This window comes from Phytophthora sojae (genome assembly GCF_000149755.1).
Source record: "Phytophthora sojae unplaced genomic scaffold PHYSOscaffold_5, whole genome shotgun sequence".
Lineage (NCBI taxonomy): Eukaryota > Oomycota > Peronosporomycetes > Peronosporales > Peronosporaceae > Phytophthora > Phytophthora sojae.
In genome coordinates, this window is record NW_009258119.1 from 4423384 (window position 1) to 4449052 (window position 25669).

The window sequence follows — 25669 nt, forward strand, 5'->3', positions numbered from 1 at the left end:
AGTCGAGACGCGCGCGCCACTTAGCAGTACCAAAAGCCACCCCACGAGCGTCCAAACGGGCAGTTCGAGCCGTAGACGAAGCGGCCGTAGTCGTTCCAGTAGCCAAGCGGATAGCGCCAGCCGTAGCGGAAACCACCGGCCCACGGGTACGTGTAGCGCCAGCGGTACGTGATGCCTCCCGTCGGGATGTAGCCTCCTCCTCCAGCGATGTACTGCTCCTTTCTGGCCGGGAGCGGTTCCTTGTCGCCGAGCAAAGTCACTCCGGGAGGAGCATCCTCCAACTTAGCGTCCTCAGCAGCCGGGGCTGCAGGCGCATCGTCAGCGTGCGCGCAGCTCACCATGGCGACCAGCACCACCAGTAGAAGAACAGCGAAGCGCTTCATCATGACGTCAGGAAACTCTTGGGGGCGCTCGACCTTGGGTGGAGTGTGCTCACAGCGGCGCAAAACGCTGAATGACTCGGATCTCGGCAGCTCGAAGCAAGCTTTGCGCTTCAAGGCAGTTGGAGAAAGTTCTTGCTTCAGGTTCAGCCCGTTGCAACGATTGTTCCTGTCGCGCGAAATGCAGGGTGAGGACTCGCAGCACGTGCGGGGAGCACTTTGAAGAGGCAAGCAGGCCATTGTGTTGAATGGCGCCACCTGACTCCCGTCGCAGATCCCCGTTCTCGTAACCAATATCATTTCGCCACAACTTCTGATTGTTGGTGACTAGTGAACGCTCTTCGTCTTCGCTTTGAGGATAGCTGCGCTGTTGGCAGTGTATAGCGGACGTGTGTCCATCGCGAACTCGTTACCAAGACGGCCGAGTTAGATATGTGCAGTACTCAAAGACATACCGCTGCTGGAACTTGCGCTCGCGCAAACTCGGTGCCGTCGAGTCGAATTGTACGAAGAGGTGCTGCGTGTGCGGAAGCAGGTGCTCGGCTCGGAGCACAACGAGACCATCATGGCGCGTCACAACCTCGCGGAGGCCTACCGCTCGAGCGGAAACGAGGACAAGGCCGTGGTTCGCTTGGCAGCGAAAGACTTCATTTTGACGCTTGGCATTGCACCAGTACAGTATGTATGAGCATTCTCGCGGACTTCTGTCGCAGGGGTGATCTTGGCTGGTGCTGAGTGCAGACTTCAAATCTGTAGGCCATTCGGTTGGCAGGAGTTCGATTCTCCCTCGCCTGCGCCTTTTTCCTAAGACATCAAGGATTTGAATCCATGCAAATCCTACAGAGAGAGCATCTCCATCACCTTCCCATTTTGACATGCATCAAACCACGGCTCATGCAGCGATCCAAAACGAAAAGAAAGAGAGAGAGAGAGAGAGAGAGAGAGAGAGAGAGAGAGAGAGAACATAGAGAAGAAACACAAACCCCGGAGCTGCAGCTCAGTGAGCTGGCCGAGCCAACTCGCTGCTCACACCAGCGCTGCGTTTCTTCAATGATAAGCCGTCATGTAATCACGCGGGGCATCCAAGCCGCGCGGCCAAGCCGTTCCCTCGGCGGCATCTCATTGGTTGTCCCGTACGTCACGGGCACAAAGGCCGCCGCAACACGCCGTCCACCGACTCGTGCGCGCAGTTCCGAATCGGCTCTCGAGCGACTAGCAAGACCTCCTCCCCCTCCTACCTCTCCGCCACCATGCCGCGCCAGCTCCAGCCCGAGCAGCTGCTGACGCCCGTGCCGTCCGACATCGCCATCAGCGACGCCATCGCGCCGCTGCCGATCACGCAGATCGCCCAGGCCGCCGGAATCGTGCGTTGACACAAGATACTTTCGGGCTTTATGGAGGCTACAGAGCCGATATTTGACTGGGGCTTTGTGCGCTGTATTGCAATTGTTGCCGCTGCTGTAGCTGCCCGAAGAGGTGGTGCCCTACGGCTCCACCAAGGCCAAGATCTCGCTGGACGTGCGCGACCGACTCAAGGGCCAGCCCAACGGCAACTATGTCGTGGTCACGGGCATCACCCCCACGCCGCTGGGCGAGGGCAAGAGCACCACCACTATCGGGTGCGTTTGAACGAGGCTGCGGAGCTGTCGGTGGTTGGAACTTTAAAGCTAACTCGTGGGTATTGCGTAGACTGTGCCAGGCGCTGGGTGCACACCTCGACAAGAAGGCGTTCGCCTGCATCCGTCAGCCCTCGCAGGGCCCGACGTTCGGTGTCAAGGGAGGAGCCGCTGGAGGAGGCTACGCGCAGGTCATCCCCATGGACGAGTTCAACCTGTACGCGTGGAGGTTGTGGCTGAAGTGGTAGGGGAGCTTGCTGACCCTTTTGGTTTATTTCTGCAAAACAGGCACTTGACGGGAGACATCCACGCTATCACTGCTGCCAACAACCTGGTGAGTGGCATTGTGTAGTCGAAGCTATTGCCATGGGACGCGGTTTACTGACCACGCATCGTTTGCTTTGTGTGTTGTAGCTGGCTGCTGCCATTGACACCCGCATGTTCCACGAGAACGCACAGAGCGATAAGGCTCTGTTCCGTCGTCTGTGTCCGACTGCGAAGGGCGCCTCGGGCAAGTTCTCGCCGGTCATGCTCAAGCGCCTGCAGAAGCTGGGAATCACCAAGGTGACGCCTGATGATCTCACGGACGAGGAGATCAGCAAGTTTGCGCGCCTTGACATTGACCCGGACACCATCACGTGGCAGCGTGTGCTCGACACCTGCGACCGCTTCCTGCGTCAGGTGGTCGTGGGTGCTGGCCCTGCTGAAAAGGGTCAGACCCGCAAGACTGGCTTCGACATCACGGTGGCTAGTGAGATCATGGCCATCTTGGCGCTTACTACTAGCCTGCAGGACATGCGTGAGCGTCTGGGCCGTATCGTCATTGGCATGAGCCGTGGTGGCGAGCCCGTGACGGCTGACGACCTGGGAGTTGGTGGCGCGCTGGCTGTGCTCATGAAGGATGCGATCCTGCCCACGCTCATGCAGACGGTGGAGGGAACTCCCGTCTTCGTGCACGCTGGCCCGTTCGCCAACATCGCTCACGGCAACTCCTCCATCATCGCCGACCAGATTGCGCTCAAGCTTGCTGGAGAGGACGGCTTTGTGGTCACGGAGTGCGGCTTTGGTGCCGACATCGGCATGGAGAAGTTCTTCAACATCAAGTGCCGCACTAGCGGTCTGACCCCGCAGTGTGTGGTGCTTGTCTCTACGATTCGTGCGCTCAAGATGCACGGTGGAGGCCCAAACGTGGTTGCTGGCAAGCCGGTAAGTTTTCGTGAGCTGCGTGAGATGCTGTGATCGTCTACTCACTCTCTCCGTTGTGTGCTATGCCATTAGCTTGACCCTGTGTACGTTGAGGAGAACCTCGAGATGCTGGAGGTTGGCTGCGCCAACATGCAGCACCACATCCGCAACGCTCTGAAGTTCGGCGTGGCGGTTGTTGTGGCTGTGAACGTGTTCGCCACGGATTCGCCTCGTGAGATTGAGCTGGTGAAGCAGAAGGCGCTGGAGGCTGGTGCCACCGCTGCTGTGGAGAGCAACCACTGGGCGCTGGGTGGCAAGGGCGCGAAGGACTTGGGCCAAGCTGTCGTCACGTCCTGCGAGAAGATGCGTGCTCAGGGAAGCCCGTTCAAGTTCCTGTACCCGCTCGAGTTCAGCATCGCTGAGAAGTTCGAAGTCATCTGCAGTACGGTTTCCCTTCTCTTGCTATGCAGCCTTGTCGAGCTTCCTACTAACGCTTCTTTTCACTTGAACAGAGGAGATCTACGGTGCTGATGGTGTCGAGTTCAGCGAGGAGGCCAAGAAGAAGCTTGCAGTGTACTCGGAGCGGGGATACGGCAACTTGCCCGTGTGCTGTGCCAAGACGCACCTGAGTCTGAGCACGGACCCGACCGCGAAGGGCGTGCCCACCGGTTTCTCCGTCACGGTGCGTGACATCCGCGCCTCTGTGGGCGCTGGCTTCGTCTACGTGCTCTGCGGAGACATGATGACCGTTCCTGGCCTCCCCACGCGTCCGGGCTTCTACGACGTCGACCTTGACACCGAGACTGGCAAGGTGATCGGTCTGTTCTAAGAGCACACAGAGTCAAGACAAGGCGTCCGACATCGAGCAAAGGGCGGCATGTCGTAGCCACACGCCCCCCTCCCCTCCCCATCCACCGCGCGCCTGCTGCAGCTAGTTAGATCCCAGACAACCTGGAAGGAGTCAAGTCAATAAACCTGTTCCTTACATCCATCCGTGTCCATGCAGTGTATATATTGTCAGATTTCGAGTGCGATTGAGCGCTTTAGCTCGTCTCTGCGGTGGCTGCGGCTACCAGCGTCTCAGCATTCGGAGCCGCGTCCTCGGGTTTCCCCTCCGAGCGGTTGCTGAGGAACGTCTGCCAGTGGTAGAACTGCTGGCCGTGCACCAGCGTCATGAAGTCCTCGCGCGCGATCATCTGCCGGAAGCGCTCGTCGTCCAGCATGTCCAGGAAGGCGAGGCAGTGCGGGTACACGATGTACTTGGCGTACTGCGGCTGCTTCCAGTACTTGAGGTACTGCAGGTAGTTCATGAAGGCCGGGTTCTCGAAGTACCGGTTGATGGCGAGGACTGCGGCGGCCAAAGGAGAGCGTTAGGCGGGCGAGAGCAAGAGAGGGAACAATAGACACACGCACAGTTGAGGTACGCGGGGCTGGCCAGGCACTGGATGAACTCCAGCTCCATCTGGAAGCGGATGTCGTTCGACGGCACCTCGATGCTCGCGGAGCTGCTCATATTCGCTAATGTACAACTTTATCATTTCTAAATTCTAAATCCATTACAGATATACCGTTTCTAAAATCTGGAGGGGGTACTATTTTAGATTTGGAACGTCGATTCCTGTAAAAACGTTTCAAGTCCAAGTATATTTTCCTTTCATTTGTTGAAAAACCTTTGTGGAAGGAAAACTACGCGGCCGTTGTTGCTGTCTTCACCTTCTTGGCCTCCTCGAGATGGCCCAGATACTGTTTGTAGTACTTGTAGCCCGCGTGCGTCGTCAGCGCCTCTCCCGACTTCCCGAGTATCCCCAATGCCGCTTTGACATAATCGTCCGACCGCTCCGTAGCTGCCCAAATCAGCACTCTTGACATCTCTTTTGGCGATGCTTTTTCGCTAACTAGCACCGGTGGCTGGTGTCTGTTCTTCATCGCGATAGAGGCGTAATAGTCAAACATGTTCACATAGTGGTAATTGGTCCAATATGCGGGGGTTTGGTGGACCAAATGGAGGGGGACGTCTTCCAGCCCCAACTTCACCCATGCATCGTACGTGGAGACTCGACTTCTGTACCACTCGCCAAGCTTGTACTTTTCTGCCGTTTTGGCGAACTTCGCGAAAGTCTTGAAGTTGGGATGACCAGTGAGCTCGTCTCCCGATCGCCCCGTCAGCTTTAAGATCTTCATCACCTGTTCGTCAGTTTTTTCAGTCTCCAGCCACCACCGCACTCGGAGTGCATTGTAGAATCTCGTCCACAAGTTCTCCCTCTCCTCGGAAACAGCGCGTGTCTTCTCGGCTCGCAGAGATCGTCCGTGGGCACCGTTGTAGTTAACAGCGTTACCCGGGATGCAGGGCGAACACTCAATCGATGTCTTGGTCTGCACAGCCTCGGCGGCCGTCGATAGAGCGACGCTGACGCAGATAGTCACGAAATCGCCACGGAAGCGTTCACCAAACGCATGGTTGTGAGCGAAAGTCGAACGAGCTTCTTGAGGCGAATCGCGAACTGCCAGAGAGAAGGCAAAAACGCATCGCCAAGCTAATCCCATGCCTATCACTCTCAGAGTTCTGCATCCTGCGATCGGTGATTCGAAGCACAAAGGCATACGAAACCTCGCTTGAGCAACTTGACTTGCTACAGGGCACAACATTGCATTGCATTCGTGAAAGGTAAAGCGACTTCAGATTACGATGAATGTTGAGGCTGATTGATGTGGACGGACTGTCTCCACTTTAAAAAACTATTTCGGAACTCAAATGACGAGCTCGGCTCGGAATGCCATCGGATCGGAGCCCGACGACGATGAGGTGGGGGTGACCGGCTCGGCAGAGAACAGAGCATGCGCTTGGTCGTCGTGCTCGGCCTCGCTGGACCAATCTGCTTCGAACGCCAGGTTGGACAGCGACGCCTTGAGGTCTTCGTCGTCGTCACTCGTCTCCTCCGTGTCCGCGTCGTCCAGGCGCAAACCGTTATGAGTCATCGCAAAATTGGGGTGGCGGTGCTTCAGCTCGAGCGGTACGATGGGCGTGAGGCTTGCTGGGGACAGGCAGCTATTTTCATACTCCAGAAACATCAAGTCGTCATCGTCTTCACACGACAACGGCGCGACCGCGCGCGATGCCAACGAGGAGCTCGACGCACCGAGAGGATTCCTCATCACCGAGCTGAACTCGTCCTCGGAGAGCACGAAGCTGGACGAGTCCGCGAAGTGCCCCAGCGGACTGCTCAGGCTGCGGATGGTGTCGATGCAGCGCATCATTCGCAGCGTGAGCGGGATCGTGGAGAGGTGGATCCATAGCTGCGTGCTCGGGTTGCTTGGCAGCCTCACCACCATACGCATCTGCTGCGATGGGTTGAACGCCAACGCACTGCTGTAGCTGCGCTGCTGCTGCTGAGCCCGTAGAAAGTCCTCGAGCTTTTCTGCGTCTCCGAGCGTCAGGAACTGGAGCAGGTTGCCGCCGTAGAGATCCGCTGCATTGTCGGCGCCAAACGTGGCCGCACACGTGTCCGCCACGAAGATGAACTCGCCCGACGGCAAGCAGTAGGCGATCCGCTTGCCCGAGGGCACCTGGTTGATCTCCAGCAGCGTGACAGTGCCGAGCCCCATGGTGGTCGTCGACTATTGGAGTCCGGGCGACGTGCGCGCGTCCGTTCTCTTCGAGGTGTCAGCGCGTGCTGCTACGAAGCACTTGGAAAAGTGACTGACTTCGACTCGACTCGACTCGACTCGGCCCTGAGCGAGGCCTGCCGTCGTGGGTAGTGAGTGAGTGTCGTGTCGTTTCTACAGTTCGGGGTAGACGAGCACACAGCAGTGGGCAATAATGAGTATGGAGTGCAATGCAATAGCAGAGTGAGGATCCCTGCCTCTAGTTATAAGAACCGGCAGAGAGATTGGTGATTGACAGGCAGCTCACGCTAATGATAGCTTCGGACGGCTGGCAGCGTGGGACCTTGACACCCGCAAAAGCACAATGCGGTGCGGTGCCGGCGCGGGTTGGGCGATGAGGGCGAGGAGGACGATCGATCGATTGGGTTTTGCTGGCTGCGGCTCGGTGTTTGGTTGGTTCGTTGGTCAGTTGGTTGGTTGGTTCGTTGTCGTTGCACCCGTTGGCGCCGGCGGACTATTTGGCCAGAGCAACAATGCGGCGAGCAAGTCACGGCCATCGATCGACAAGGCAAGTGCAAGCAAACATGGAATCCCGACGGCGCGAAACCAGATTGCCCCAGTTTGGTGCCGTGCAGGAACACCCGTCACATTGGTTTCTCCCGGAAATATTGGGGTATATTTTTATACAGGAGCCAAGTCAATACTAATTCAGTTTGTAGATGCTAACTAAGATAACGGATTGGCAAGGATGGCAATAATATGCAGGTAGCGCAGGTCGCTTGTTGAAGTTGCAGGGCTCGGCTGACGTGCTACTGGTACACTGTGCCTCTTCTCAAAAAACGCCCGTGATTGGTGAAAAAGACTGTCCAGCCAATTAGTTGAACACATCGAAGATGGCGGACGAGCAAGAGCCACCAGCGGCTCCGCTGGACGACCGCGAGTATCCTGTGGTGCTGGGCGCGTCGCTGCTCGACGCCGACGCAGACGAAGAGCAGCAGCAGCAGCCGCGCGAGGTGTTTACGTCCTTCGGCTATGAGTTCCAGCCCGCGTCGGTGGACAAGAGCACGCCAGGACTCGTGAGCGTGGACGGCTCCAACGGCGCTCACGTGCTCATGGGCTCGTCCACAGGCGCACCGGGCGGCGTGAGCTTCAAGGGCAAGCTGGTGGAGCACAAGGACACTGACTGCTTGCTCATCTTTGACGGCTCAGTCTTCCGGCTCGAGCGCTGCCCGTTCTCCTGCATGCAGCTGCGTCACGTGCGTGCTCCGCCTCCGCGGCGGCGTGTGATGATCCCGCAGACAACTGAGCAAGCAAGCGGCACTGGTGCTGCAGATACGAACGAGGTGGGTACACCCGCTGCAGCGACGGCAGCAGCAGTATCTAGGACAGGGAAGAGGATGGTGGGCAAAGCGAAGACGCCAGCCAAGCGATCGGCGGCCAGACCAAAGGGCCCCACGGCCGTAAAGCGACCTAGAGGCAGACCGAAAGGAACGACAAAGGCAGTAATGGAGGCGAGGAGAGCTCGTCTGGGGGAAAATGCAAAGACCGGAGCGTGAGTTGTGGTATATACGCGGCGGAAGTTGCAGCGGTTGCGTCACGTGTTTGCAGGAAAAATCCGTCGCGCGTCGACAATGCGCGCAGCTCGACAATAGCGCGAGGCACTTCAGCTTCTCTGTGACTTGCATTGCTATCCTCCAACGCGTGTCATGTTTATGACGGCGAAGGCGGCGTCGTCACATACATATCGCTACAGTATTGCATCACTTCGGTAGCCGCATGTGCGACGCCTTCTTCTCCGGAAAGCGTTGTGTGCACCACATGAAACAATCGTTGAAAAGCCACATAGAATCTGAGAACAAGGAGGTGGGGGGGGGCTCCGTACATACAAATGCCAAGTCAAATCAGGTAGGTGCGACCTTTAGTGTAGGGGTTTCTGTTCTTCAAAGTGAAGAACACCGGCTGGTCAAAAGGGGACGGAAGAACGCGAAAGCCTCCAGCAGTCGCAACAAGTCCTCCCAGCCCAGCAGCGCGCGCCCTCCCATACCCGCCCCAAGTACCCTCCAGCATGAGCAAAGCCAACAAGCGCCGCGAGACGGACGTCATGAAGCTGTGCGTGTCTGTCCCATCCGCGACGAACGTACCAGAAAGGGGGAACTGACTTCGTGCCTGCCTGTTGCGCGCGCCTGTGAGCAGCATGATGAGCGACTACGAGGTGCATCTGACGGACGAGACCAAGACCAACGACCTCGACGTCAAGTTTCACGGCCCGGAAGACAGTGCGTGCAGCGTGAAGCTCTTGTGAGTGTGTCTAAAGGAGCTGGCTTGTGCTGACCCGGACGCTTCTGTCTTGTGTGTGAGAAGCCCCGTACGAAGGAGGTTGCTGGAAGATCCACGTGACGCTGCCCAAAGACTACCCCTTCAAGTCGCCGTCCATCGGCTTCGTGAACCGCATCTACCACCCGAATGTGGACGAAACGTGCGACGTCTTCCTAGTGCTGTTTTAACTCGGATGAGCTGCTGAGACTAACGTTTTTTGCCATGGATGTGGGGTTGACCTTCAGGTCTGGATCTGTGTGCCTGGATGTGATCAACCAGACGTGGAGCCCCATGTTTGGTAAGATTTTATATGAGTTTAGCTGTGTGTTGAGGATACTAGTACTCGTGCTGATTCTTTTTTCCTTGAACTCTTTTGTTCAGAGCTGGTCAACATTTTCGACTTGTTCATTCCTCAACTGCTGCGATACCCGAACCCAAGCGACCCACTGAACGGAGAGGCCGCCTCGCTGCTCATGAAGGACGCCGAGTCGTACAATAGAAAAGTGAAAGGTGCGTGCGCAACCCCAGAGTCGAGTGTATGGTCGGTAGGCTAATTTGAAAGTATTGTCTGGATGATGCAGAGTATGTGCGCAACTACGCGTCGCAGCCCATCGAAATGGGCAACCAGGAAGAGGACAGCGATGTCAGCGATATGAGCGACATCGAGTAGTGCGTGTTGCACACTGACTCACTTCACAGTAGACCGACCGATCTGTTGAATGCTGCTCGCAGTACAGGTCATAAGCTAGATCTTACTATGTCTCCACGCTGCATGTTTCGAATGTTTCAACTAGCTATTCCTTTCAATGCCGTAACATAACGATAGGAATAACATTTTTTTTATTGTTTGTCCTCTGTCCCTAAGGTTATGAAAGTGGAGTTGGAATATAAGAAAACTGCATGCATATGTAGCATGGCTGCAATTTATCAAGTAAAGCGAATGCAAAAGTATCGGTGCATTAGTCTAAGTAGAACTTATTATAAGCCATGGGAATCAAGGATCGTTAACTTTTCTTGTAGCTTTCTGGTCGGGTAGACATAGCTCATGACGTGCTGGATATACGGCGGCGGGAACAATTTCGCCTCGTACAAGTTCCCGTCCCACACAATCCCAAACATATCGGCGATATCAGCGTATGAGACTAGTTCGCCCCCGTCCTCTTTCCAGACATATGACAAGTCCACCAAGTTTTTGCTTCATTCGCAGCACAGTCCAGCAGTTGTTGAAGTGGTGCTTCGTAACGCCGCAAGCACTCGCCTAAATGTTGCCAGTTCACGTCTCCGCCCAGTTCGCCAGACATCTCGTATTTAGCAAGATCATGGTAGGAATGGCAGGTGCGGAAGGCAGCGAGTAACGATCGTGGATGGCCAAGCGTTGTCTTAAAAAGATGGTCAACGATCTCCTTCACTTGGTAATCATTAAGTTTGTAGTGCTCCTGGACAGTCTTCACCTGTTTCTTGTCCCTATAGGTATTCTTGATGATCTCTTGAATCGCTGGCGGTCGAAGCAAGCGAAGGCTCAGTCGTCGAACATAAAATAACCTCCACTCGAAGCAAGATAATTGAGGAAGGGCGCGCATCCAGCAATCAGGAAAAATAAATGTTTGACACAAAACAGTGGCCGCAAAACCATTTTGCAGAACTCCATGAATCGATTTTCCTTGGCGAGAGCATCAAGGGTGGAGGCGTCAAAAGCCGAAGCAATATCATCAATCACGATGAACAACGGACCAACTTCGATCGCTAACGGCATCAAAATATCCACGTGATCTAGGTTTGCTTCAATCGAATCGAGAGCACGAGGTATGGTGCCATAGTTCTCCTGGAAGAACGCACGAATGGACATGACGAAGGTCGCGCGAGCCTTCTCCCTGCCAAAACTCATGTCTTCATGAAACAGATCCGTGGGAGAAAGCTTGACTGTAATGGTGTGGCTCTGCCGAAGAATGTTCAGAAAATCTCCATCTTTGTCCGATGCTGGCAAACCATCCCATTGCCGTCGGCAGGTCCGAATGTATTCCTGGGCGAACTGGGACTTTCCGAGTCCAGATATGTTGTCCAACAAAGGGATCATCCACATGTTGCCGTAACCACGCTTTGCACGATTGTAATTGCTTTTGTGAAGGCGTACAAGCTCTTGAGTGGTGCTGTCACGGCCAACGAAAAACAGTCTGCCTCCTTCAACACAATAGACTGGCTGCTCTTCTTTCCATTTCCACTTGGTACCAGCAACGCCTTTGCGCCGTTTTGTCGGGTTCTCATCAAGTTCGCCCTCTGTACTCTCTCGCAATCTTGTGCGCACTGGAACTTCCACGATGATCGCCGTGCTCCTTGTGAGACCGAACGGACCAAGCTGCACGTTCTCCTCCAGCGGGCTCTTCTCGTGGTCGTATACTTGGAGATTGAACACATCAATTCCATCGAGGTAATTGTCGTTGAATCTCTTCTTCAGAGCAACCAGTAGACGCTCGACGGTCGCAGTCTCCGGGATGGGGACCGAGCTTGGCCGTGTGCCTGGGAATAAATCGCCAGTTCGAGCATTCGTCAGCTTGAACCAAACCTCAGGCACCTCCACGATAAGCGGCTCTGCATAATTCTGTCCAAACCCGTTCAGCTCCTCCAAAAGCGTTTGGTCTTGTCGCGCCTTCGCGTTGGCAAACACTTTCAGGTCGGGTGCGTCGAGCCCTGGGGGGAGTAAAGCTTCCGTAGCGCTACAAGCAGCATTCTTGAAAATGACAAGCGGCGCATCTTGCGCTAGATCCACGTATCTCAGCGAGGCTACCAGGCCACCTTGGCGATCCACGAACTTAAACCACACCCTGATCATGCCTGTACTGAAAGAAAAGTGCCTGCTCCCACATAACATATTATGAGTGATGGGATTCGAACTCGGGGTCAATTGAACAAAACCCGTGGCCAACTTCATTTGATTTCAAGGTTGTGCGATGACATGAAATACGTTGGGGTTACTTGGAAAGGAAGTTGGAGGAATCAGCCTTTCGCTGAATGTAGTGGGCGTTTCTGCGAAGACGATCGCCCATGTTGCTCTCGCCATCTAGATATGCCGCCGAGTGCAGTTCCCTACGATTCCGACAAACACAATGTTAGATGTTGTGCCTAAGCCACAAGTAAGAAACAATCGCTTTACCGGAGGAATTCTGGGTTGCTGCTCGTGGCTTCGTGCTCGCGCTTGTCTAGCTCGTCCTTCTTCCGGGACGCACGCTTCGCGATGTATTCGTCGCGCTGCTTGGCGTCTTCGACCATTTGCTGCGCCATGCGCTGCTTCTCCTCGTCCGTCAGCGCACGAGATTCCCGGTGAGAAGACGTCTTGCCCAATTTGCGACGGCGCTCCTCTTCCTCAAGGCGTTTAGCCTCTCGGGCCTTGGCCACGTACTTGGCGTTGGGTCCCAACGAGGTTTTATCAACATCTTTGGATTCCACAGCTCCCGCCTTGCTGATGAGACCATACTTCCCTTCCGTATCCAGAGGTTTACGCCTCGATTCTGGCTCCTTGTCACGTCGATCACCATCGCGCATCTTCGAATCCCTCTCACGGTCACGAGAGGGGCTGCGGTGTCGACTGCTTCGTTCGCGATACGAGTTCCCACGGGGGCTGAGTTCGCGCTGTTTATCACGCCTGTCACCAGAGCTACGGGAACGATGCCTGCCACGATAATCAGGACTTCGAGAGCGATGTCTGCCACGACGATCAACTGGACTACGGGAGCGACTTCTGTCACGATGACCATGGTCCCGGCGGTGTGTATCCCGGGAATAGTCCTGTCGCGGTGGTGTTCTGCTGCAACGCTCCGCCACTGTTCGAATTGCACGTGACGAGGGTCTATCACGACCAAAATCATCACGGTCCTGGGGGCTTTGGCTACGTTTCCTCTGTTCACGTCGCGGGGCGCTGCGGCTTCGACTGCGATAGCGTCGATCGCGCGTTGGGCTCGAGCTACGTCGGTCCTTAGAGAAACTTCTGCCTCGACGACGCTCTTCCCCGTGCCTATTTGTGCTCAAATGCATCGAACGGTGATTGCTGGGGCTGCGCTGGCGACGTTCTGCTTCTCGGCCACTGTAACGGGGATAGCTTCGGTCACGGCCACGGCTGTGATGACTGGTGGCGGGCGATTTCGATCTACTGTACGACCTTGACGGCGATCTGCCTCGCTCGCGGTCGCGGCCTTGTCCACGGTGGTGCTTGGAACGCCGATAATCCGCCTTCTCCTCATCTTCATCTCCACTCAGATCACTTGCATCGCTGTCATCCTCTCCGTGCTTGCGCTTCTTCTTGAGCCGTCTCTTTTCCTCTTTACGCGCCTGCTTCTTCTCCTTCTTGGCAGCTTTCTTGGCCTTCTTGCGTGCCTTTTTGTCCTCCTTCAACCGTTCCACCTGATCCTTGATCTTTTTCATCTTGACGGGGTTCTTGAGCACCTGTTCTCGAGCAGCCTGCTGCCTCTTGCGGATGAGCATCATCGGGTCCTCGTTCAGCCGCTGGAACGCGTCGTTGGCCGGCAGCGCGCTCTTCGTGAGCGCTAAGGAGCCGTACTTGGTGGTGGCGCTCAGGTCCACGTCCCCCTTGGCCGCCTTCTCGTCTCCGCCCTTGTACTCTTTGCCCAGCAGATACTCCTCCGCCGTCTTCTCCCGGGCGGCCGACGGGCCCTCGTACATCCAGTCGAGGCGCTCCACAGCCGCCGCCTTGTTGCCCTGCGCCGCCTGCAGCTGGCGCAGCTCCTGGAGCTGCCGCTCCTCCTCGATGTTCTTGCGCAGCTCCGCGACCTTCTTCTCCTCGGCGGCGTGCTTCTGCTCGGCGATCCAGACCTTCTCCACATTCTACAGGGCGGGCAAAGGAGGAGGAGGGGAGAAATAAATAACTAAAAGTTAGCCTTTTATGACACATAAGTTTTAGGGCGAAGAAGAGCGAGTAAAAGCTCGTTCGACGCGGGAAAACACGGAGAGCACGAAGAAGATGACGGTAATTAAGTATACCAAGCGCTACGTACGCGGAGGTTGGCTGTATGCCAGCTCTTCTTGGACAGGAACGCTAACGACATGGCGCCTCGATGCTCTTCTTGGCCAACAACACACTGACTGAGGCTCAGTCACTGAGCTCTTCGATATCGTACTTAAGGGGATAGTTTATGTGTACCACGTAACAGGTCTTTTTGCTGCCACTTCAACTTGTGTATCATGGAGAGTCGCGACGCGCAAGATGCCGGCGCTGTGCGTCGCTCGGGCGCGTTCTCAGGGCGGCAGGTGCCTCTGGAGATGGGGACGTTGCGTGTCGGAGGTTCCGGTCGCCCTGTGCCCGCCGTCTTCTCCGCTGCAGCCTCGAGACGCTCCGTAACTTCGTCACTAGACGCTGCGGCGGCTTCGATCGCAATCTCCCCGCGTTTGACGCTAGAGGTAACGAAATTGAAGGTCCTTTGTGAGTCGTAGAGTGGACGTTTATATTCATCTCTGTGTCGGGCTACTGGGTGTTTAGGCGCACCTGAGAAGCCCCTTCCGTCGGAGAGAAGAGCTGTCGAAGGTGAGGGGATCGATCGCTGCGTCATAGATCTACAAGATTATACTCACCCGGCTTTCTATGGATACTGTATGTTATGTTAGACCGTTGTTCGATCTCGAGATGACTCGTCCAGATCCCGTTTCCAGGTGAAGAACGTCACTGGGCCTCACCCTCTCAGTGCGCGCTCGCCTCAGATTCGTAGGACGGGAAAGAGGACGATGGAGAGTGATGTTGCAACGCGGTCGCACGATACGAGAAAACCACGATCGAGCGAAGTTGTGGTAGCTCATGATGGTCAGAGTCAGCAGCTTGAGCAGAATGGGGAGCAGACCCAGCAGCGTGAAGAAGAGGTATCGGAAGTCGTGCGAACGGGGCGGGAAGAGCTGGCATTTCAAGTCGGTGAGCGTTTGTCAGACGTGGATGCAACACCGAGGAGGGAGTCACCGACGCATTTCGAGGAAGATAAGCCTCATTCAAATGAACGCAGGACCAGTGAGCCTCGTTCAAGGGCGCTACCTCTACCTGCTAGTAGTACATTGGGCACGTTCGTGTCTAGCACGCCGTCTTTGACGAAGCTACGAAGCTCATTCACAGCCCGAGAGCTGGCGCTATTTACGCACCGACAAGACAATGCAGACTCCGACGCCAAGTCACAAGCGCGGTATCACGTGGCTTCGCACCCACACTCGACTACTGTTGCTACGCCACCAGCAGCGTTAGAGACAAACCAAGAGCGCAGCCGAGAGAAACCAAGTGGGCACAAACACACAGTATCATCGGTTACTTCTCGTCGTGATCCCGAGCACATACCGGTGGCGAGTGGAAAGCGCAATGTGGAATCGCCATGGACACGAGTGGACACGTCAATAGATCACATCTACGAAGATCCTGCGATTGATATGGTGCAGATGCACTTACTACACAGCCATCACACTACCAGTGGGCAAAAGAAGAGGAAAATGGTGGAACGCGAGCGCGTTCTCAGTGCTGCGTCTGGGCTTCGTGAGCAGCAGATCGAGATGAAGCGACAGCAGGAGCAGATACAACAGCGCAAGTTGCAAGTCCAGAAGATGTCGGAGGCCATTCGACAGCAGAATCAACGAGCAGTTCGAGCGAGGGCGGTGCATTCTGCGGGAGTTAATGGTCGCCGCCCGAAACCAAGCCAACGATCCGACAGTGCGCCCAATTTTCCCGAGCGCAAGCCTCCAGTCCCACGCTTAAGTCGCAATGGCACTACCCCGAAACAACTGAAGCGCAAAAAGAAACCGAAGGATGACTCGAGGCTTCAAGGTGTAAGTGCGTCCATACTGATGGGTTTGCCGTCCAATTCAAGTAGAGACCTTAGCCGCCAAGAGCTGGCCACGGATGGAGAAGGGGAGGGTGCAAAAGAAGAAGAAGAAGATGACAGCGTGATACATGATGAAGCTTCCAACCCCCCTGCCAAGCAGCAAACTGCTAAACGGAGACCCCCAGCATCAACTCCACGTGTGTCGAAAAGGGAGAAGCGATCTATTAAGCCACCTGAGAACGACGCAGCAATCCGATCCAAAGAAGAACGGCGAGCAATAGCGCGCGAGTACATGCAGCTCCAGAAAAATAGCCGGCGAATCTGGAATGCGAAAGTGAAGGAGCAATCTCAACGCGAGCAAGAAAAGCGTCAACAACAACTGGAGGTGCGATAGCTTGCCATTCTGATTTCGTTCTGCTTGCTAAAATCTGTTGCCTCTGCTACAGGTATTGGAGGCGACCCGATTGAAAAAGCTACGCCTTGCTAAAAAGAGGGCAAACAATCGGAAGAAGCAAGAACTTGTTGACCCCGTGTTACCAGAAGATGATGCAATGGTTACAATCGCCATGTCGATTTCGCCTCGAAGTAGCTTGACTCCGTACGACAACGATATTGATACGCCTTCGAAACGTGAAAATATGCAGAAGGTCAGGAGGGGTGACGAGGAGATTTCTTTCGATGAGCCTCACCTGGACGATGAAAATGACCGCGCAATTGGAAACCGAAACGTTTCTGAACGTCGTTCTACACATTTTGACGCTTCACCTTTCAGAAGTGCTGAACAAGTCAAGAACGTGGAGGTGGAGCGAGACGAGAAGCGCGTTGCTCAAGCCAGCGAGCGTGTTCAAAAATTACTTGAGCTACGAGAAAAGGCAGCTGCACTTTCAGCTCGGCTAAGTGGATTAAGGAAGCAACAAGGCGCTTCAACTGAAGTGTTGGCGACAGAACCAGAATCAAAGTCAGGTCCGAGTACGAATGATGTGGCAAGGTCTGCTAGTGATATCCATGGCTCGAAAACCCCAACAGATATCCCAGCGGCTAACGCGGTGAATCAGCCTGATCTGAGTACGATTCATGTGGCAACTTCGTCTACCCGTGATGTCCTTGGCTCGGAAACCTTGCCAGATAACCCAGCGGCTAACGCGATGGATCGGTATGGTGCGTCTGAAAGCGGCTCAGATAATGGAATCGGTGAAGACGCTGAGGGGGATAGAAACACTGGTAATGAGTCTGGCGATGAATTTGATGACCGACGAAGTGGTTCATCCGATGTTGTCAGAGAGGGTCATGATGTAATGGAAAGCCGGAATGGTAGCTCAGTAAGTGAAGAAAATGATGATTCGCTTGATGGAAGTCACGAGGACCAAATATCTGAAGCTGCAGCAAGCCCAGTTGCGAGCAGCCAGCAGATCGTCCAGCAGACCCGAGCTTTCAATGCTGCCTCGGCTACGCTTGATGAAGACATAGATATTGACATCCGCTCTATCGGTGTGTACAATATTGGCGTTGTGTGGCCATTGAATACTGAAGAGACAACAGAAGCCAAGTCTGAAGCAAAGCTTTCATCCGCGCCAGTCCAAGCAGATTCATCAAGCTCGTCATCTTCAGGTTCATCATCGACAACAAATTCGCCTAGGGGCCTGCAACGGCTTCTATTAGCTGGCCAGCTTGAAGAAAGCCATGATGAATCTAGGGATGACTCGGAAGGAGCTTTTGAGGTGGCGTTTTACGAGCAGCTGAAAGGCAGGCTACAAAGGCCAACCATCGAGTCAAAAGCTGCGCCAAGTCTATCTTACCGCGAAGAAAGGGGAGAGGACGCAATGAGTGCTTCAGAATCGGACTCGGATGTGCCATATCCCCCTGCTCGGACCTGGCAAAGCGGCTTGTCGCCAGTGAATGGTACCAGCCCAGTGCTAATGAACCAGTCTCGCCAACCCAATGAAGGACTGATGAGGCTGATCCGAGAAACGGATGATTCCTTGAGTGTAGTCGATCGCGCTGCTAAAGCACTATACCGACAGCAGGTCGAACGTTTAGAGCGTGAGAAAGAGAAGGAGCTCCAGATACGAATTGAAGCGGAAAAGAAAGCGCTCCTCGAAAAGGATTTGGCGCTGAAAGCTGTCATGGAGTCCTTGACTGGGAAGATCGCTAGTGATGACGATTCTGGTGTGGGTGATTCGGATGATGGTGGTGGCTCACATTCTGAAGACGATGCTGCTGACGTTCAAGATGCTCAGTACAAGCGGCTGGAGGAAATTATGGATGAAGTTGAAAGAGAACGAGCCCGAGAGAACGGTGACAATCGTACTTCTTGCCCAGATCGCGGGGTAACTCTTGATGAACGCCAGACGACAACTCAATCTTCAGAAGAAAATCTTCGAGAACGAGGGGGGATACCTGTTTCAACTTCGTCTTCAATCTTCTGGGACCAATTGGTCTCGGATTCTGCTCCGCGTGAGCTCGATGGTGAACGTCTGAATGTTGTTCGTCCACACGTAGCAGTCGACGACTCGGAGCTCGTGGCACAACGAGAAGCCCGCCTTCGAGAGGAGGACGAACGCAAGGCTGGATACGATAGTCCGCCCCGCGTGCACTCCCCGAGAACCCTCTCGAAAATGCTGATGGCTGCTGTGGACTACCAAGAGGCGATTTTTGAGGCTCACATGCAGCTGGCAATGATGGAGCACGCCCACGAGTTGGAGACAGTTCAAGCAGAGACTATAACGCTTGCCCAGGCTTTTAAGGAAGAGATGGAGAACAATGCAACCACGCACCAATTGGCATTGAATCACGCTATCTTGGAGAAAAAGTTTGACGATGACACGCAAGATGTGATGCAGCAGTTGACTACCATTCGGGAAGCAGAGGAACAAGAGCGCGTGGCTCATGAGTCCCAATTGGAACAGCAGTTGAGGCAGGCCAACTTGCGGGAATGCAGCGTTCAGACAGAAGCCTCGCAACGGGCGGATGCAGCTACCTCTGCAGCGTTACATGTTGATACATCCACGTCACCAATCCGGTTCAAATCCGATGCGGCTGTGCAGGCCTCCCCTCCTGTAAAATCGGAGCGTGGATGTGGTGGTGCCGTCGAAGATGATGTAGCGGCATCTGAATATAGTGAGGAGAGTGAAAATGACGGAGGTATCGATATGGCTGAAGTGCAACTTGCGAACGGAGAGGAAGCGATTGGTGAGAATGCACAGGGTGAACAGTATTCCTCTCAGTTCGAAGATTCCTCGCGCGGCAATTCGATGAGTGCTATTCCGACAAAGAGTGGGGCTGGCGAAATCCCAAGTGATCAAGAAATCAGCGAGATTGTTGCTACGTCTTCTAACCTTAATGGTAAGGATGACAACGCAGGGATTGCTGCCGTAAGTGAAGAGCTACATTATTCGGATGATGCTTTCGAAAGTGGGCAAGTGGAAGAGACTAAAGTTTCCTATTCGGAGCATTTGCAGCAGTCTGAAATCGGTGACGAGGGAGAAGACGTTATTGTTGACGCGCACGAAGCCAGTGACGGTAAAGCGGATAGTGAAAACTACGAAGCGGAGTATGAAAACGATTATGAGAATGCATCGTTCGATGAAGCTCAACCTGCATCTGAGGTTTACTCCGAAGATGCTCCAGCTTCTGTCGACGACTATCCTGAAGATGAGGTAGCTCCTAGTATGGGTGAAGAAGAGGAGGAAACCATTGTTGAGCACGAGGCCACTGAAGGTAAAGCTGACAGTGACAACTACGAGGCTGAGTACGAAAACGATTATGAAAGTGCGTCGTTCGACGAAGCTCAATCTGCAACAGGTGCGCCTTCGGAAGATGCATCTCCTCCGATCGAAGAATATCCTGATGGTGAGATAGCTCCTAGCGTCGGTGAAGAAGAGGAGGAAGACATTATTGTCGACGAACATGAAACCAGCGAAGGCAACGCTGAAAGTGGCAATTACGAAGATGAGTATGAGAACGATTATGAAAATGCATCGTTTGACGAAGCTCAATCAGCAACAGACGTACCTTCAGACGATGTGCGCGGTTCTATTGAAGAATATCCTGAAGCTGAGGTAGCCCCCAGCGTCGGTGACGAAGAGGAAGAAATTATTGCTGAGCACGAGACCAGCGAGGGTAAAGTTGAGAGCGACAACTACGAGGCTGAATACGAAAACGATTATGAAAGTGCATCGTTCGACGAAGCTCAATCTACAGCAGACGTACCTTCGGAAGATGCATCTCGTCCGGTCGAAGAAGATGCGGTCGCCCCTACTGTTGATGAAGAAGAGGAAGAAGCTATTGTTGACGAGCATCAAACCAGTGGAGGCAAAGCGGAAAATATTAAGGACGAAGCTGAGTATGAGAACGATTATGAGGATGCATCGTTCGATGGAGCTCAATCTGCAACAGACGTACCTTTGGGCGATGTGCGCGATCCTGTCGAAAGACATCCCGGAGATGATGTAGTTCCCAGTATCGACGAAGAAGCAGCAGAATTTATTGATGAGAAAGAAGATGAAGTCGACACCTACGAAGCTGGAACTGAGAACGACTACGAGAGTGAATCGTTTGAAGCCCAACCGACAACAGATTTGCCCTCTGAAGACGCACCCCCTCCTGATCAGGCATTGAGTGATGCTGGCGAAAATCCATCTGAAATTGGTGACGATATAGTGCCCAGTAGTATCGACGAAGAAGAGGAAGGCAATGTTATCGATGAGCAAGAGACGAGTGAAGATAACGCTCGATCTGAAGGCGACAACTACGAAGAGGAGTACGAAAACGACTATGAAAATGAATCGTTCGATGAAGTGCAGTCCACGACAGACGTACCTCCTGACGATGCGCCTGGTCCACTCGAAGAATATTCTGCTGAGGCTGGCACGGTAGGCGAAGATGCACTCAAAAACTCTGGTCATGGCGATGAAGACGAAGACACAAATGCGTATTCTGACGAAGGCTTCGACAGCGCATCGGGATCGTTCGCGAGCGAGGCACCTCCACCCGCCACTGCAAGCCAAAGCCATGTACCTGGCTCTCCTCATGGCTCGAACCTTGCTGCGTCGACAAGTGTAAAGGAGGAGGAACTTACACAGGCGATAGAGGTTGTGGCGGGGCAGATTCAAGAAGATGAACCTGCAGATGAACTGAGTATTGTACAAGGTGATCACACCGCATCTGTCCGATGTGCTGCAGAGGACAGTAAGTCCATGCTCACTTCGGTGTCAATCTCCGCTTCACACGACGGTGAAGAGGAGGTGCTAGCGAAGAGTATTGAAGAGCGAATGGCCCGGCTTGAGGCGCTAAGGCAGAAAATTGCAGACCGTAAGGGCGAAATCCTTGGCGTGCAGAAGCAAATGCGCGTTGAGAAGCGCAGAGAGCAGGTTGTAGCGGAAGAAAAACTGCTGTGGGATGAAATGGAGGCTGTCGAGAAGCTTCTGCGTGCTGACGAGGCAGCGTTGGCTCTGTGCAGACAGAGGAATCGGTTGGAGATAATGAACCTTGAAGCTAGACAACTGACTCACGCTGCTCGTACCGAAAACGGAGTGGGAAATGAACGACCGATTGATTTACTGTCTGGTTTTGACTATGTCGAGGAGGCATGCGTGGATGAGGTGCAAAAGCGCTCGCTACGCGAGACAATGATGGCTCGCTCGAGAGCGGTGAGAGGGTTTGATTTGCTGGAGGGATACGTTTATATCGAAGACGTTGAGCCAGTGAAATGCCACACCGATGAGCACATACTTCCTGCTCCTGCACCCAGCATAGCCGAACCTGACGGTGTTGAGGAAATGTTGAGTGGAGTGAATAGTGATTCTACTGGAAGCGACGATGCTGATAGTGGGTCCGAAAATGGGGACCAAGGTCAAGCGCAAGATATGGCTGAATCTGAGGATTCTATGCTGGAGGGGGTCGTTTCTGATTTACTTAATGGTTACAACTACGTAGAAGATGCGGATCCGGTTGATCGCGACACCAATGTGTCCGCATCACCCGCTGCTGTGCCTAGTGTGGAAGCACCCGATGATGAATATGAAGGTAAAGGTGAAAGTGGAAGTGAAGCGAATACTGTCGCTGTTGCAAGCGACGCTGCTGGCAATGGACCCGAATTTTGTGACCCTAGTCAAGATGTGGCTTTGAACGAGGACTCTGTGAGGGAACAGACCCTTCTCGATTTACTTGATGACTGCAACTACGTCGAAGACGTTGAGCCAGTTGATTGCGACGTTGATGAGCCCATAGTGTCCACTGCTGTACCTCGTAAAACTGAATTCGATTGCGAAAGCGAAGCGACATGTGGAGACGCTGAACCCGACGAGCAAGTCGTTGAGCCTTCCGTTGAAGAATCATCAAATGGACCACCTGAAGCAACGCCTCGAGAGGACAATGAGCACGACAGAGCAGCGGAAAGTGAACGAATGACGGACGAAGTCTTTGCGAGCATTTTTGACGATATTATCAACTCAGAGTTGCAAATTTGGTCACGCTGTCGTCTTGCGCACAGTACTTCCAGTCGTGAAGAAAGTGTCACTATATCCACAGCCATCGCCACAGTAAAACTTCGAAACTCCGTCGAGCCTGTGAAGCAAGTGGCCGACGAAGCGACAAAAGAGAGGGCCTTGAATCCAACGCAAGAATTGGAGGAACGACTAGAGACTGTGAATGATGAGGTACGTTTACAAAAGAGGCGCCTTTATAACTTTATTCTGTGGTGTTTAGCTAACTTTTCGCGGTTTCAAATGTGCTGCAAACAGCTTCGTTTTCCTGCGTTGCCAGATGATCTCATTCCGCAGGATGCCGTAACCGAACCTAGTGAGCTTCCAGTGATCCGGGAGCAGTCTGAGCGTGAACTGGAGCAGCAAGTGCAGCTGCTTCCAGATGAAGCTAGCGCTGAAGATCTCCGTGGTGATGTGTTGGTATCGCAAAACTGCAGCACGTCTAACGTGGGCAACATCGTCTCCGAGGTGCAATCCGAGCTTCATGATGTGGCTGTCAGCGAGCGCTTTGGGAGGGAACAGGTCCCTATCGATTTACTTGAAGAGTACAACTATGTCGAGGACGCAGAACCAGCTGATTGCGATGTTGATGAGCCCATGGTGTCCATTGCTGTACCGCGTAAGACTGAACCTGACGACGAAGTGACAATTTTATATGAAGACGCTGAGGCTGATGAACAGACCATTTTGCCAATAGCTGAAGAATTGCCAAGTGCATCACCCGAAGCAACACCTGGAGGGGACAACGAGCTCGACAGCGCAGCAGAAAGTGAACGAATGACGGACGAAATCTTTGCTAGCATTTTCGACGATACCATCAACTCGGAGTTGCGGATTTGGTCACGCCGTAGACTGGCAGCGTCATCCCAAAGAAGCCCACAACGCTCAGTTACAAGCACCAATGCATCCACAACCACCACCACTGCAAGAGTTGGAAACTCCCCAAAAACTAAGAAGCGAGTAGCCGATGAGGCGTCGAAAGGGAGGGATCTCAATGCAACGCAACAATTGGTGGAGCGACTCGAGATTGTGAATGGCGAGGTATGCTTACGTGCTTTCGATTGGTATTCTGTTGTCGTTTTTAACTAATTTTTTGTGGATGTTACTCTTCTGAATAGCTCCGTCTTCCAGCATTGCAAGAGATCACAAAGGCGTCAGCTTCGCCCGCTGCCCGTGTACTCTATGACACTGTCGAGACGCTTGCCCAGGACTGTTTCAATGCGATCCAGCAGACTGCAACCGGTGAGGTCCCGCTGGACCAGACGTCAGTGCTCCAAGTCATTCAGCAGCACGTCGAAACCGAAGTCAGGGAGCTCCTAGCGATCCGAGAGCAGTCCGAGCGTGAACTGGAGCGACAAGTGCAGCTGCTTTCCGATGAGACTGGCGCTGAAGGCCTCAACAGCGACGTGTTGCTATCGCAGAACTGCATCGCGTCTAACGTGAGCAGCATCGTCTCCAAGGTGCAATCGGATCTGAGCAGAACCACCGAGGACCTGTCTACTGCAGCTCAACCCTCTCGGTCGGGAATATTCTCGCGCACACCAGTCTCCCGTGCCAGAAGCACCTCTATCCTCTCTTCCTTACAGACCCAGCAAGACCAAGAGCTGCAGCAGAGACTCACGGGCTTGATACTCAGCGACCTGCTGCACGACGCCGGTCTGCCTTGAAGTTACAGTTGCCTTTTTTGACGTGCGTCCACCGAAATGGGTACAGATACCCCCAGACTTTATAGATTTGTTCATAACTGTAAAAACACATATCTACATCAGCCATCCGTTGTCACAAGTGTAGCCAAGTCCGAGTCGAAGAGCTCTGTTAGACCCCATGAGCTCTCCTGCTGTAGTGACGAGGCTGCTGGAGTGGCTCGAGGCCCATGGAGCAGCCGACAGTTTGCTGGACATCCGGTACTTGGGCAAGCTCGAAGGTCACGGCGTGTTCGCCAAGCGCGCGCTGACCAGCGGCCAAGTGACGCTGCAGGTGCCGTTCAAGCTCACCATGAACACCGAGTCCGCCGCCACGTCGGACTTGGCGCCCGTGCTCGAGAAGTACCCGCAGATCCCGGACGACGAGGTGCTGGCGCTGCATTTGATGCACGAGCGCAGCAAAGGGGGCGAGTCGTTCTTTGCGCCGTTCATCGCGTCGATGCCCACGACGTTCGACTTGCCCGTCTTCTGGACGGAGGCGGAGCTCAACGAGCTCAAGGGCACCAACGTGCTGCTGCTGACGCAGCTGATGAAGCAGCACCTGGAGAGGGACTTCGAGAACATCCACCAGGCCGTGGCGGCGGATTTCCCCGACATTTTCGCGTCCCTGCCGACGTTGACGATCGACGATTACATGTGGGCCATGAGCGTGATCTGGAGCCGCGCGTTCGGCGTGAGCAAGGGCGGCAAGTACCTTCACGTGCTGTGTCCAGCGATGGACATGTTCAACCACGACGTGACTGTGCGCAAGCCGCTGGATGACTTCGTTTCGTTCAACGAGGAGAAGCAGATGATGACGCACCATGTCCCGGAAGACGTGGCCGCTGGCTCCGCCGTGCACATCAGCTACGGCCAGTACTCGAATGCGAAGCTGCTGTATTCGTACGGGTTCGTCTCGCCCGAAAACTTCCGTCGTGGTGTGGACTTCTGGATGAAGATCCCGCTGTCCGATCCGTATTTCAAGCTGAAGCAGACTGTCCTCGACTCGAACGAGCTCACGAAGGAGCAGACATACGACTTCCACGGAACGCTGCTTAGCAATGATGTTGATGAAAGGCTGCTGGCTACGCTGCGCGTTATCCTGATGAACGAACAGGAAATCCGTCAGTACAAGAAGGTAAGCCTCAGTCGCCTATTGCTTTCATGTGCAGCTCCGGTAACTAACCGTTTCTCTCTCTTTTACTACCGTTCCAGGCTTTCGAGTCTTCAATTCTTAGCGTTCGTAATGAGCTGGCAGTGTACGAAAATCTGCAGAGCACGTGTCGTCGCAAGCTCTCGAACTACGCTACAACGTACGTTGATTCTCATTTCATGCTTTCAGTCTTGTCCGATTTTCCCCATAAAATTGACGCATCTGCTTGATCGTGTATGCTGCCACAACAGACTTGAAGAGGACGAGGCGATTCTGGCAGAAACGGAGACCGAATCGAAGCCACGATTGGCATTCGCAGTTCGGGTGCGTATGGAGGACAAGCAGGTGACCACCAGCGTGATCGAGACGCTCGAGCAGTGGAAGCAATCGCTTGCCTCGAAGCCTGACGCGTATCCGCCGAGCACTACGCGATCCAAAAACACTCAATAACAGAC

General features: G+C 54.1%; 11 protein-coding genes across 11 annotated transcripts; 5 read left to right on the plus strand and 6 right to left on the minus strand.

Moving 5' to 3' along the window:
• Positions 1-20: 20 nt before the first annotated feature.
• PHYSODRAFT_509561 (hypothetical protein) lies at positions 21-386 on the minus strand (the record flags this gene model as incomplete). Its single annotated transcript, XM_009531192.1, has 1 exon — positions 21-386. The coding sequence occupies one exon, from the start codon at positions 384-386 to the stop codon at positions 21-23; it is 366 nt and encodes a 121-aa protein (XP_009529487.1).
• A 559-nt stretch (positions 387-945) lies between these two features.
• Positions 946-4010, plus strand: PHYSODRAFT_333950 (hypothetical protein; the record flags this gene model as incomplete). The annotated part of the gene is made up of 8 exons (XM_009531193.1): positions 946-1005; positions 1571-1744; positions 1845-1999; positions 2070-2213; positions 2285-2330; positions 2411-3202; positions 3275-3623; positions 3694-4010. The coding sequence occupies 8 exons, from the start codon at positions 946-948 to the stop codon at positions 4008-4010; spliced, it is 2037 nt and encodes a 678-aa protein (XP_009529488.1).
• A 259-nt stretch (positions 4011-4269) lies between these two features.
• Positions 4270-4676, minus strand: PHYSODRAFT_385795 (hypothetical protein; the record flags this gene model as incomplete). The annotated part of the gene is made up of 2 exons (XM_009531194.1): positions 4270-4529; positions 4595-4676. Coding segments are annotated over 2 exons (342 nt in total), but the record flags the coding sequence as incomplete, so codon positions are not given.
• Positions 4677-4867: 191 nt separating this feature from the next.
• On the minus strand, positions 4868-5782 carry PHYSODRAFT_286372 (hypothetical protein; the record flags this gene model as incomplete). The annotated part of the gene is made up of 1 exon (XM_009531195.1): positions 4868-5782. One exon carries the CDS (start codon positions 5780-5782, stop codon positions 4868-4870), a length of 915 nt encoding a protein of 304 aa, XP_009529490.1.
• Positions 5783-5865: 83 nt separating this feature from the next.
• PHYSODRAFT_561460 (hypothetical protein) lies at positions 5866-7335 on the minus strand. The gene is made up of 2 exons (XM_009531196.1): positions 7092-7335; positions 5866-6958 (listed from the first exon to the last, which is right to left on the minus strand). Exon 2 carries the CDS (start codon positions 6782-6784, stop codon positions 5930-5932), a length of 855 nt encoding a protein of 284 aa, XP_009529491.1. The 5' UTR covers positions 6785-6958; positions 7092-7335; the 3' UTR covers positions 5866-5929.
• Positions 7336-7668: 333 nt separating this feature from the next.
• On the plus strand, positions 7669-8347 carry PHYSODRAFT_561461 (hypothetical protein). Its single transcript, XM_009531197.1, has one exon. The coding sequence runs from the start codon at positions 7678-7680 to the stop codon at positions 8338-8340; it is 663 nt and encodes a 220-aa protein (XP_009529492.1). The 5' UTR covers positions 7669-7677; the 3' UTR covers positions 8341-8347.
• A 398-nt stretch (positions 8348-8745) lies between these two features.
• Positions 8746-9875, plus strand: PHYSODRAFT_354813 (hypothetical protein). The gene is made up of 6 exons (XM_009531198.1): positions 8746-8893; positions 8978-9060; positions 9146-9260; positions 9346-9398; positions 9482-9610; positions 9682-9875. The coding sequence occupies exons 1-6, from the start codon at positions 8850-8852 to the stop codon at positions 9768-9770; spliced, it is 513 nt and encodes a 170-aa protein (XP_009529493.1). The 5' UTR covers positions 8746-8849; the 3' UTR covers positions 9771-9875.
• Positions 9876-10619: 744 nt separating this feature from the next.
• On the minus strand, positions 10620-11927 carry PHYSODRAFT_333955 (hypothetical protein; the record flags this gene model as incomplete). The annotated part of the gene is made up of 1 exon (XM_009531199.1): positions 10620-11927. The coding sequence occupies one exon, from the start codon at positions 11925-11927 to the stop codon at positions 10620-10622; it is 1308 nt and encodes a 435-aa protein (XP_009529494.1).
• Positions 11928-12066: 139 nt separating this feature from the next.
• PHYSODRAFT_509106 (hypothetical protein) lies at positions 12067-14154 on the minus strand (the record flags this gene model as incomplete). The annotated part of the gene is made up of 4 exons (XM_009531200.1): positions 12067-12181; positions 12249-12603; positions 13243-13933; positions 14104-14154. The coding sequence occupies 4 exons, from the start codon at positions 14152-14154 to the stop codon at positions 12067-12069; spliced, it is 1212 nt and encodes a 403-aa protein (XP_009529495.1).
• A 1354-nt stretch (positions 14155-15508) lies between these two features.
• PHYSODRAFT_411844 (hypothetical protein) lies at positions 15509-16285 on the plus strand (the record flags this gene model as incomplete). The annotated part of the gene is made up of 2 exons (XM_009531201.1): positions 15509-15830; positions 16002-16285. Coding segments are annotated over 2 exons (606 nt in total), but the record flags the coding sequence as incomplete, so codon positions are not given.
• Positions 16286-24186: 7901 nt separating this feature from the next.
• Positions 24187-25664, plus strand: PHYSODRAFT_561468 (hypothetical protein; the record flags this gene model as incomplete). The annotated part of the gene is made up of 3 exons (XM_009531202.1): positions 24187-25199; positions 25277-25374; positions 25466-25664. The coding sequence occupies exons 1-3, from the start codon at positions 24204-24206 to the stop codon at positions 25662-25664; spliced, it is 1293 nt and encodes a 430-aa protein (XP_009529497.1). The 5' UTR covers positions 24187-24203.
• Positions 25665-25669: the final 5 nt, after the last annotated feature.